Raw genomic sequence first — 12,729 nt, forward strand, 5'->3', positions numbered from 1 at the left:
TATTCTGAGGAGAGTCTGTCACTATGGGATGGTGTAGGCTCATAGTGAGGATATTGCTCACAGTGGGTACTACATTCCTGATAACAGCAGGTATCCACAAATATCTCCCTTTTTGCCTACACTAGTAATCTGTATTTGCTCCTGAATGAGTGGTAGGGGTGACATGTCTTCTTAAATTTTCTTCTGTATGATTCTAGGAAGCACTGCAGTGTTAACAGAACAGCAAAGGGATGTATGTGTAGGTATTCAGACTGTACCAAAAAGCTTTTAGCAAATGAGGATCAATGTTAGCCCATACTTTTACCCCAGGATGTCTCAAACCTGGTCATCATGCGGTCATCTAACCAGAATTTATTTCCTCCACAGATTTCTCAGGACACAGATTGACTAGGATAATAGGAGCACGGTGAGTTCTCAGAAACTTGTTTAGGAAAGCAGCATAGTGGGGACCTTGTTAAAGGAAAGGTACTCTCTAATATGGTGAAGGCATGGTGCTCACACAGTGTCATTTTGCCCCTTCAGATTTATGCTTTGCCAGTCCTCCTGCCTACATCCTTACCCTGCTGTGCTTGAACCAAGTCATTATGCCAAGGGGCCACAAGAGTAAGGGCTGCTCTCGTGCTAAACGTCAAAACATGCAGGAGAAGAGTCAAAGTCGGCCTGATCCTGAGCCCACTGCAGAGGAGGAGGCAACATCTTCTATTGATCAAGGGAATCTTCCCAGCTCCCCTGATACCAACATTCCCCAGGACACTCAAGGGGATGTAGCTTCTGTTTCCGATGATTCGGAAGCGTTGACAGGTGCTGTAGGTGGTGAGACTTCGGATACAAATGTTGACTCTTTAGCTTTAAGTGCTGAGAGACGTTCGTTCAACTCCATTATAGTCTCTATCTTTCACTCTACACGCAAAGATCCTCTTCTCAGGAAGGGACGTTTATTGATGCAGTTTATACTACAGAAGTTTAAGGTCAAAGAACCCTTTACACGGGGAGATATGTTGACGGTGATTAACAAGAAGCACAAAGAACACTTCCCTGAGATCATGAGAAGAATCGTTGTGCACCTGGATATTCTCTTTGGTCTGGAGTTGAAGGAAGTTGATTCCAATCCTCAGTCCTTTATGCTTGTGGGCAAGTTGGGTCTCTCCACTGAGGGAAGACTAAGTAGTAGAATTGGGTTGCCCAAGACAGGGCTCCTGATGACCCTCCTGGCTATGATCTTCGCAACTGGCAATAGTGCCACTGAGGAAGATGTGTGGGAATACCTGAAAATAGTGGGGGTATTTCCTGGGCAGAATCATCCAATATTTGAGGAACCTAGGAAGTTCATAACAAAAGATCTGGTACAGGAAAATTACCTCTCATACAGCAAAATTATTGGCAGTGACCCCCCATGCTTTGAGTTCAGGTGGGGTCCCAGAGCCTGTCGTGAAGTCACCAAGATGCAAGTCCTGTGGGTTGTAGCTAAGATGCATGATACTATTCCTGCTTCCTTTCCATATATGTTTGAGGAGGCTCTGATTGATGAAGTTAATAGAGCAGCAAGGAGAGGCAGAATTCTGCCTGGCAGTGTTGTCAAGTCCAGAACCCATGTCAGGTGAGAGGCCCACAGCTCCTCCCACATCTAGCTGGATTTGAGAGTCTTCCAGTCTGTTGAAGAATTGTCAGCCTTCTATGTAGTAAAATATTATAAGCTAGTATTATAAGCTAAAAGTAATGAAGTTTGTATCTTATTGTCCTGCTATAGATTAGAAAGTTACAGATATTTTATTCTTTGTTATATTGCAAATGTTCTGTTAACCAAATTAATTGTCTCACAGTCTATGCTTCTTAACATTTATCGGACATGTTTATTGCTATTTGTCAAGTTTTAGATAAGTTTAATGATTTTAAACAACTTAGTACAGCATAAATAATTTTAAAAACATTATAAGGTAGGATAGGTTTTGAAAAGTGATTTTTATAAAACTGTTGTATCAATAAAGGTGTGTTAAAATGTTTATATCATAGTTTGATGTACATTTTATCTTTTACTTTTTGTTTAATAGAAATAAATTTGGAATTAAGATTACTCCAATTGCATGAGAAATTAATTGTAATAATTTAAACCTTTCACTCTTTTTAATATTTTGTTTTTATATGAACATTAATTAACCATCTGCTCTAAATAATTTCCCTTAATGGTACTAGAGATGGTCCACAAAATTATCTACTAGTCACTCAGAAAAATTGATAGCCTGACAGCAAGTACATATAAGGAAGAGGATGAGATAATATGTAAGCTACAAAGAGCAAGACAAAAATATGAAGAAGGGGTTGACGGTATGTTTATGGTGTGTGTGTGTATGGAATAAGCCCATGAGTATGTATGACTACGTGCCTATGCATATAAGATGAATCCAGAAGAGGGTACAGGATAGCCCACTTCATTATTTTACAGATTATTACTCTGATACAGAGTCTCTCACTGAAGCTGGAGCTAAGACAATGGCCAGAAAGCTTTATGGATTCTCCTGTATCTGCCTTTATACAACTGGGGGAATTGGCCCATATGTGACCATGTATAAATTGGTACATGGACACAAAATCCCAGGTTCTTATGCATACATAGCAAGTATATTTACCCCCTGAGCTACCTCCTGAGACCTCTAAAATTTAATATGAATAATATTTTGTGGTTTTATAAGTCAAAAGTACATTTTAATAATGTGAAGAAGAAAGCCTGGGCCAGCAAAGATTCTCTGGAATGAAGACTAAGTGAGCACAGTTTATAGGGAGAGGACATTGATTTTAAGAAGTTAGTTCTCCTTGTTATCTCTCATATTCTTATATATCAACTGAGTGTCTGGTCTTTGCGAAGTTCTCTTCTGGTAGTGGTGATGCTCAGGAAAAGATCGAACTTCATCCCATAGAATCTCAGAAGCAAGGAATTAAAATCTTATGAGGAAAATATTACCACGTCCAATGGGAATTACAGCAAAATAAGGAGAATAGATAAAAGTGAGCATAAAGTTCCTGGGCAAGGCACTTAGGATTTTGAAAACTTCAACTCAATATAATGTGATATAATTTTAAAGTAAGCTACATTATTGGTTATATCAGCCTATGAGATTGATGAACATTATACAGGCCTCCATATGATATATCAGAATATTGAAGAAAGATTTCTTAATGGAAAACTATAAAGGTTGTAAAATTAAGCTTTAATGTTATACACTGCCTTGACATTTGGTGGAGCCAGCAGGACCTCAAGTAATCAAAGCATGTACTGGAATTGCATAGGATAGGATGTTTTTTCCTTGTTTAGCATAACCTGACTTCTAGAGATCTTGTTATTTGTCATGTGTGAGCAAACACAAGTGGCCCTCTGTTTCAACTTATATAAGACTCTTCTATGACTATAATAAACATGTGGATGATTAATTAATCATATCTATATAGTATCTAATGTTGTGTGCTTAAGTATCACATAATCCTATTATGGAAATTCCAACATAATCCACATACAGAGGAAATGGGTCATTATAACATATGATTATTAAGACTATTGTCGTTAGAGACAATCCAGAAAGAATGTGTATGCAGGAAAATCTATTGACTTGTATGGGATACTATGAGAGTACCACATTGGCTTAAATAGGGTAAATTTATTTTTCCATAATTCTGGAAGGCAAAAGTCCAATATTAATATGTCAGCAGATTTGCTTTCCTGCAGGGACTTTGTCATCAACCTAAGTGGCATCTTCTTGCTCTCTATTCATAGGTCAGTCTCTATTCATGTGTACATCATTTTTTTTTCTTTCATGCCCCAAATCTCCCAATAAGAGCATTCTGGTCCCACTGTATGTGTGATTATCCTAGTGACTTGGTATACTTAGCAACATGAATATTGCAGCGAGGGAATACAAGAAAAAATCTAAAGGGCCTGTGGATTGTAGCATGATTATCCTTTACTTAACACCTAATATCTAGTTATAAGTGAGTACATACCATGTTTCTCTTTCTGGGTCTGGGTTGTCGTGCTAAGAAAGGATAAAAAAGGGGGCTCTTAAGGGGCATATAGATCTTTCTGGGAAGGGGAAATAGAATAGATTTTGTGGGTTGCCCTGGGGTGGGTGGGGATAGGAATAGGAGAGATCAGGAGGGGTTGGGAAGGGACAACAGAATTGGGGACATGTAGGGCTCACTGTGAAAACCTAGTGCAGTGGAAATTCCTCGATGGCTCAGAAACCTAGGGTAGAACAAAAGACAACTGACAAAAAAAGGCAATGAAATGAATGATTCCTAATGATATTCTGCTAAACTCGTAGACTGGTGCCTAGCCCAACTGTAATCAGAGAATCTTCCTCCAGCAGATAATGAGGAAAATGCAGAGACCCAGAGCCAAATATTAGATGCATCTTGGGAAAACCTGCAGAAGAGGTGAAGGAAGGATTGTAGGAGCCAGAGGGGTCAAGGACACCAAGAGAACACAGTCCAGAGAATTAACAAAGTAGGGCTCATAGAGGCTCAGAGGCTGAAACAGTAATCAGAGCCTGCATGGATCTGAGTGAGACCCTCTGCATATATATTGTGATTGTTTAACCTGGGGTTTTGTGGGAATTCTAATAAAGGGAGTGAGGTTGAGTCTTTTGTCTGCTCATGGTAACGTTTTCCTTCTACCGGTTTGACCTGTCCTGCCATGATATGCACATTGGTGCCTCATCTTATTGCATCTTGTTATGCCATGTTCAGGTGAAGAAGGGAGGTGGGGGTGACTGGGATGAGTGGAGGGAAGGAATGCTGTGTTCAGAATGTATTATATACAAGAAGAATAAATTAAAAATAAATGGAAAATTATAATAGACAAGAATAAGAAATATTTTGGTTCCACTATATACTAGAATACAATGCACAAATAGGCATTCTTGGTGTATTGCCAGATAGTTGCTGAAGGGTAATAGTAATATCCTGCCAAGTTGAGACATGTAGACACCATTCTGTTAACATGGCTTGCCCAGAACTGTACTGAGGGTGTTTACTTGATAGAGTATCTTAAATGTACTTTGGTAAAACTAAGGGAATATTTTTGTGTTGGTTGAAATAAATGAAAAAAAGTACAAATGGAAAGATAGGTGAAAGTCACTGAAACATTTGATGCTCAACAAAACTCTTGGAGCTTTGAAGTGTAGCTAGGTGGAGAATAAGCCCAATATCCAAATTACGTAGCATGTGTTACCTTAGGAAAGAATCTAATTTTACTTGCTAAAGCAAAATTTTTGTTGTTATATGAGAGCATTTCATTTTCTCTCATGTAACTCAGAAGATAGTGGTATTATCCAGTACAAAATTACTATACCTGCCATTCATTAAGTACTATATATTTATCAGTTACCTTGACAGGTGTTTTATACATGACACATTCAATTATTATGTAAAATTGGTTTGATTTTGTTGGATTTTAATAACAGAATAGCATAGACTAGGTAGCTTTAACAACAAAAATATTTACTACTTTATATCCTGGAGGACAGAATATCCAAGATCAAATATCTGGTCATTGGGTACCTTGTCAGGCCCTCATCCCTTTACATATTTCTTTCTTGCTTCATCCCTATAGTGTGTAGACTGGGACACAATATTTCTGGTCTTTTCTCACGAGGGTTGTAATGTAGTCTACCATAAAAATTTCTATCTTCATTAATCTAAAGGTAGTAACATTTTGTTTGTAATCTAACAAATAAAGCTTGCTTGAAGATCAGAGTATAGAGCTAAGCCACTAGTTAGTCATAGAGGCCAGGCAGTGGTGACAATCATCTTTAATACCAGCACTCAGGAGACAGAGGCAGGAAGATCTCTGTGAATTCAAAGCCACCCTGAGTTACACTAGAGAGATCCAGCCTCAAAGAGAAACAGAGCCAGGAAACAGTGGCTCACACATTTAACCCCAGTACTTGGGAGTCGCATGCCTTTCATCCCAGCACTAGGGAGATGGAAACAAGTGTGATATGGCTTGGTGAAGAGATGAATATAAGATGGGAGGAGACCGGAGCTTAATGCAGTCCAAGGCAGCAGTCTGAAACAGTCTGAAGATACAGTCAGTCTAAGGATTTGGTAGAAGTCTAGTGACTGGCTGCACTGCTTATATGATCTCTCAGCTTTCACCCCCTAACATCTGACTCTGCGTTTTTATTTATTAAGACCAAGAAGAATCTGTGTTACATCAAATATTATTATCAAGTATATTTCCACGCCTCTTTTTAATTTTTTTATTATTTTTAAGAAATAAAACAATCTTTTTTCATTCTACATACAAAACCGGATGTGGGATTTCCCTCTGTGTGCTGTGATTACCATTAATGAATAAAGAAACTGCTTTGGACATTTAGCAGGGCAAAACTTAGGTAGGTGGGGAAGGCAGAACTGAATGCTGGGAGAAAGAAGGGCAGAGTCACAGTGAAGCCATGGAGCCACTGGAGACAGACACTGTGAACTTCACCTGGTAAGCCACAGCCATGTGGTGATATACAGATTGATAGAAATGGGTTAAATTAATGTAAGAGTTAGCTAATAAGCTAGAACTAATGGGCCAAACAGTGATTTAATTGATACAGTTTTTGTGTGATTATTTTGGGTTTAAGCTAGCTGGGCAGCCAGGAACCAACAAGCGGCCCTTCTCCAACAGATTAGCAAGTGGACCTCCTCCAACACAATCCAAGTTACCACTCCCTCTCCTTCTCTCATTCCCTCCACATACCCCCCCAACCTCAACCCCCATCCACTCCTCAGAGAGAGTAAGGCACATTAATTTGGGGAAAGTACAGGGCCCTCCCTACTATATCTAGGCGGAGCAAGGTATCCAACCAAAGAGAATAGGTTCCCAAAAAGCCAGTACAAGAAGTAGACAAGGAGAACTTAAAGGCATGGGATAGTCGAGATTGAGGAAGGACAGAGATGAGAGTAAGGAAAGAGATATCTTGAGGTAACCATTATGGTGTTAGCAAGAAACCTGGCTCAGTTTTTACGATTGGCAGCCAGATTGTAGCCAATCTTAAGTACCATATGTTGTTCCTTTTGAAAACTACAGCTCCCAACATTCCCCTGGACTACGGATAATGTGCATGCAGGACGCTTCTCCCAGACGCCCTTGCATTCCTTGTTAAGAGCGGGGGTCGCCACGAGCCCCCTCTCTCTTCCCCCCTCTCCTTTCGTCTCTGTACACCTGTACCTTACTTGTCGTTACCCCTCCCCTATTAAAGTGCACCCACGTGGGACCTCCGCGTGTTCATGTCTCCTTCCTAACCCTGCACCTCCATGTGTCTCAGGTAAGGTCTCCACTCTCTAACCCCGCAGACAAAAAAGGCAGAAACAAGAATAACAATTGGTGCCATCTTTGACTCGGTAACCTTTCCGTCCCGGTGCCTGAGGCCTTGCCTCTGGGCTTTCTGGCGCTTCCCGGCACTCAGGGCCTCACCGGAACAAGGTCAGGACCAAGAACCTGCGACCGCCCCCACGTGTTCAACAAGGCCTTCTGAAATCAACACCGAATAATTCGTGAGTTCACCTGGGTTGGGTCACCTTCCTATTATGCGCCCAGAGATTGTCTGGCCAGCTCTCTTTGGTATGTCCTGGGTAAGGTTGCTGACTCCTCCCCCCTTCCCCTGGCCTTCTGCCCTCAGCTAGAACCTGTTTCGGTCTGTGCCTGGAAGTTTGGTGCTTCCAGCTCTCACCCCTCTTTTTCTGATCTTTTTTTTTGTCCTCTTTACGGGCCCGCTATGGGGCAAGCGCCTCTCGGCTGCACGGGCAGCCCCCCAAAAGCTTAACCGCCCTCTCCTAGCTGGGGTTGTTCCCCGTCGGAAGCTAGGTTCGGGTCGATTGGGCTATAGCACGGCCCTCCCGTTACACGAACGCCTGTAATTAGAGCTGCTCTGTTCGAGGCACCTCCAGGTGCCTTCTGCGGATAGTTTCACAGTTCTAGCCATGGGTGCTAAGCCTTCTAAAACAATTCCCCCAGCCTCCCCTCTCAGGCAGCTTCTGGAAGCTCTGAAACCTAACGCTCTGATTCCCTCCATAAAACTATCTACACTATGGCATTTTTTTAAGATTGACCCCTCCGTTGCCTTGCACCATTCACCTGCACACATGTTCTTGTCAATGCCATCCCTCCAGGAACCCTCTGCTCCTGCCGACAAACCTCCACCCCCCACTCCCCCCACCCCTGGCTTCTTGGGGCCACTCGCTCTTGCTCCGCCCAGTCGAGCGACAGCGACGGCTCACCCTTTCCTCTTTCCTCCAAGGTCTCTTCTAGGCACAGAAAGGACTCACCTAACACCTCTAAACATTCCCGTCCCAGGTCCCCAAGAAACTCCTGCTCCAAGACTTCCCCTAGCCCCTCCGATAGAGTCCCTCATAAATATTCGTCCAACAGGTCAGGCAAGCAGCTGGAAGTTTCTCCCCGCCACAGGTCACACAGGCAGCCTAAAGCGTCTCCTCCCTGTCCTATGCCTCCCCCTCAATCTTCCAAAGCCCCTCTAGGCTCCTGCTATCACTAATCACCACTCTCCCTTTGTTATTCACTTAAAACGCCCACACCTAAGGATATCAGGTTCCTAAAAGCTACAGCAGCCTCCTGCCAGATCTGCCAAAAGATAACGGCCCAGAGTTTACTTCCCAGATTTCTCAAAATCTGTCTAAAGCACTTGGAATCCCCTGGAACTTCCACATACCGTACCACCCTCAGTCTTCAGGTAAGGTAGAATGGACTAACCGCTCTTTAAAGGAAGCTCTCGTTAAGATGTCACAGGAACTCCACCTCGACTAGGTAAGGCTTCTGCCCCTTGCTCTTCTCAGGCTTCTGGCTCTCCCAAAGGGCCCCCTTTTCATTTCACCCTTCGAACTCATGTATGGGCGGCTGGTTTTAACCCCCAGCCTCTCATTGGGAACCTCTCCCCTTCCTGATCACCTGCTCACTCCCCTCCTTTTCCACTTACGTTCGCTACTGTGGGACTTCACAGATCACTCATTACCTCAACCATGTGCTAATACATGTCCACAGCTGGTTAAGATAAGGTATTACTCTCACCTCTTTCCCCTAAATGGCAAGGTCCTTTCAGAGTAATTCTTCTAACTCCCACAGCTGCCAAGCTTGAAGGAATTCCCCATTGGATTCACCTGTCACATCTTAAACCGTTCATCTCCACGGCTCAAGATAATCTTTCATACATGGTAACTCAGACAGGACCTTGTTCTCTTAAGTTCCAAAGGACACAAAGTTCCTTGACATAACAGGTCAGTCACTGACTGCAGCAGTGACCCCTGGAATGTTGAGGAATATACGGTTAAAATCTATTTCTTTTAAGACACTTTCTTTGAGCTCCAGAACGCCAGCCCGACCCACCTAAACAAATCAAACACAAGCGGATCATTAATGGAATAAGTATCATTTAATTTTTTATCATTCTTAACCCCAGACCTCCTAAGACTCCCCCACCCCAAATCTCCCCTTTCATTTTCCAAACCTCCTCTCCCCTTTAATTTTTTCCTCTCTACTAATGCAACTTTTGTCTTCCAGCATCTTAACGATGACCCAGCTACTCAGAAAAAGCCAGACAGATGTGATTTCTTCAATCAGCCATGGCCTCAAACGCCAGTGGTCAGGACATAACCAACAGGACATCAAACACCTCAAACGCCAGCGGACAGGACATAACCAACAGGACATCGCCAGAATAATCGGACACTCCCTGGATCCCTCGACGCCCAAAGCCAGCAGGAAGCAGTCATGAGAGACCGGGCTATGCCCTGATTCCCTACCCTTTAAGACACCACCCCCCAATTTTTTTAATAAAACCAAAAGGGTAAAACGTTGTTCCTTTTGAAAACTACAGCTCCCAACATTCCCCTGGACTATGGATAATGCACGTGCAGGACCTTCTCTCAGATGCCCTTGCATTCCTCGTTAAGAGCGGGGGTCGCCACGAGCCCCCTCTCTCTTCCCCCCTCTCCTTTCATCTCTGCGCACCCGTACCTTACTTGTTGTTACCCCTCCCCCACTAAAGTGCACCCACGTGGGACCACTGCGTGTTCGTGTCTCCTTCCTAACCCTGCACTGCTGTGTGTCTCGCGTAATGTCTCCACTCTCTAACCCCGCAGACAAGAAAGGCAGAGAAAAGAATAACACCACACATCTTTAAGTCTAACACTCTGGAGGCAGAAGCAGGTGGATTTCTACGAGTTCAAGGCCAGCCTAGTCTATATAGTAAGTTCTAGGCCATCTAAAGCTACTCAGTGAGACCCTGTTTCAAAAGCAAACAAGCAAGCAAACAAAATAAGCTTCCTAATCCCCAATCTCTACCACTGTCATATTAGCAGATATTTTTCAACTCATGAGCTGTATTTTATGCCCTGTAATTTAAGATGTAATGAAGATAAGCTAAGGAAATACAAGTTCTAGGTGAACAAAATGAGTTCACTATCAACCTGAGCAACTTAACCAGACACTATCTAAAAATAAAAATTAAAAAAAAAAATGCTAGGGAAGTTATTCAGTGACAGTATGTTTGCCTGGTTTGCACACATCCCTGGATATCACATCCCTGTGTCTCTCACACACACAAAAGAAAAAAAAAATAAACTACCACATGGTCTCAATGGTTTCTCAAGATTCTCAAGGTTCAGGGCTGAAGAGATGCATCAGCAGTTAAGAGAACTGCCTGTTTTTTCCAGAAGACCTATATTCAAATTTTAGGAACCACAAGGTAGCTTAAAACTGTAAATGAAAGCTGTGCTTTCATTTCGCAGTCACCCAGACTCAAATAATCACATAAAAACTATATTAATTATAACCCTGTTTGTCCAACTGCTCAGGCATATTCCTAGCTAGTTCTTATATCTTAAATTAACCCATTTCTAATATTTTATATTTTACCACAAAGCTCGTGGTTTGTAACCTCACATCTTGCTTCTTGGGCAGCTACATGGCATCGGCCTGACTCTGCCGTCTTTCTCCCTGCATTCAGTTTAGTTTTCCCACCTAGCTATATTCTGCCCTGCCATAGGCCAAAGCAGCTTCTTCATTAACCAATGATAATAAAACATATTTATAGCATACAGACAGGAATCCCACATCACACAACTTTCTCTAACTCCAGTTCCAGGGCATCTTATGCCTTCTTCTGACCTCTACCAGCACCACAAACACACACACACACACACACACACACACACACACACACACACACACACACAGAGAGAGAGAGACAGAGAGAGAGAGAGAGAGAGAGAGAGAGAGAGAGGATGCACATACATATATCAAGCACTCACAAATGCATAAAATACAAAATAAATTTAAAATATTCTCAAGATTCCTATGTTATTAAATGTTGGCATGAGGAGAGACTATTGATCTAAATTTATCTAGGGGGTGTACTATTCTACTCTTACCACAGTAAAGCTTTTGGGGTTGTATGCATTATTTTTTCTTAACTACCTTTTTTGAACTTTCCTTTTGTTGACATTCCTGTATTTTTAAATCATTCCCTTAGCTGTAGAAGTTTATGCAGTGAATTTCAAGGTGGTGGGATAGATCTGTTGATGAGGTAGCAATTCTGTAGCTACATTCAAAAATGAAATGCAAAATATAGCTATTTCCTCGGCTTAGTATTCTTAAAATGGAGGCATTTTGTAATTCCAAATAGAAAATTCCATTGTCCTTTTCCATATTCATTTTTACTAAAATATTTTTCATACAATATATTCTGATCATGGTGTCCCTTCATCCACCTCCTCCCAGATCTTCCCCATCTGCTCAACCACCCAGCTCCACCCCCCCCTAGAAAATAATCAAACCAACAAAACAAACAAACCAGAATTTTAAGAGACAAAAAAAATACACACACTAATACAAAATTGTATCCCAGTTGATTTAAAAACAGATTTTGTGCCCAAAATACCAGATAGGATCCACTGCTGGAATAAAAAGAATACGAACATACTAAGAGGTTTGACTAATAAAGGGGGAAACTGGTAAGAATATGAATATCTATATGTAAAGTATGGACAGACTGATTTACAAACTCAAGTGGCTTAATCTTATTTCTGTACTAGTCAAATACCTTGAAAACTTGAGTCTGTATAATAAAGAGAAGGTATATATTTTTTCTCTTAAAATTACATCGCTTTCTAAGCCTTCTTCCTGATCTTCAGCTTTTCTCCCAACACTGTGAAAATACACCTCTACTTTTACGAGTATTTGAAGGAGGATACTACTCGTGAATATTTTCAAATATAACATCTGATGTGAAATCTTTAAAGAGATGGGAGTTATGACAAACGTTGGGATAATTACAGACTTATGAAAAACAAATTGTGCAAATGTCCTATCTCCATGTTTAAACCACTAGATCTAGGTTAAAGAGTTAGCTCGGGGAGGGTGACTTCTGGAAGGAGAATTTCAGAAGGCAAGCTTCCCATTAAAGTGGAGTTGAAAGTGGCAAGGGACTAAAATCACAACTAGTATTAAACGTACAATAGTCTATGAGATTGAGAAACTACACATCCCATGCCACAGGGTGGCCAGAGAGGCGGGGCTTCCGTCAACGGCCTGCGGGGGCGGTGGGGGGGGCTTCCTTGGAGACAGCGGGGATTTCCTTCTCCACGCTGTGAGGACAGGGAGGCGCGTCACTGTGGAGTGCAGTCCAAGGCAGCTGACTCAACCAAACCAGGAAAAAAGTCCCAGTGTCTGTCATTCAA

At 42.0% G+C, this 12,729-nt stretch overlaps 1 protein-coding gene across 1 annotated transcript; it reads left to right on the top strand.

Annotated features, from left to right (window-relative positions):
- The first annotated feature begins 488 nt into the window (after positions 1-488).
- LOC142840422 (melanoma-associated antigen B4-like) lies at positions 489-1,601 on the top strand. The gene has a single exon (XM_075956946.1). It carries the CDS (start codon positions 489-491, stop codon positions 1,599-1,601), a length of 1,113 nt encoding a protein of 370 aa, XP_075813061.1.
- Positions 1,602-12,729: the final 11,128 nt, after the last annotated feature.

This window comes from Microtus pennsylvanicus, chromosome X, assembly GCF_037038515.1.
Source record: "Microtus pennsylvanicus isolate mMicPen1 chromosome X, mMicPen1.hap1, whole genome shotgun sequence".
NCBI classification, from domain to species: Eukaryota; Metazoa; Chordata; class Mammalia; order Rodentia; family Cricetidae; genus Microtus; species Microtus pennsylvanicus.

Coding starts and splice junctions, on each gene's coding strand:
- LOC142840422 (XM_075956946.1), top strand. CDS start 489: ATGGTGCTCACACAGTGTCATTTTGCCCCTTCAGATTTATGCTTTGCC.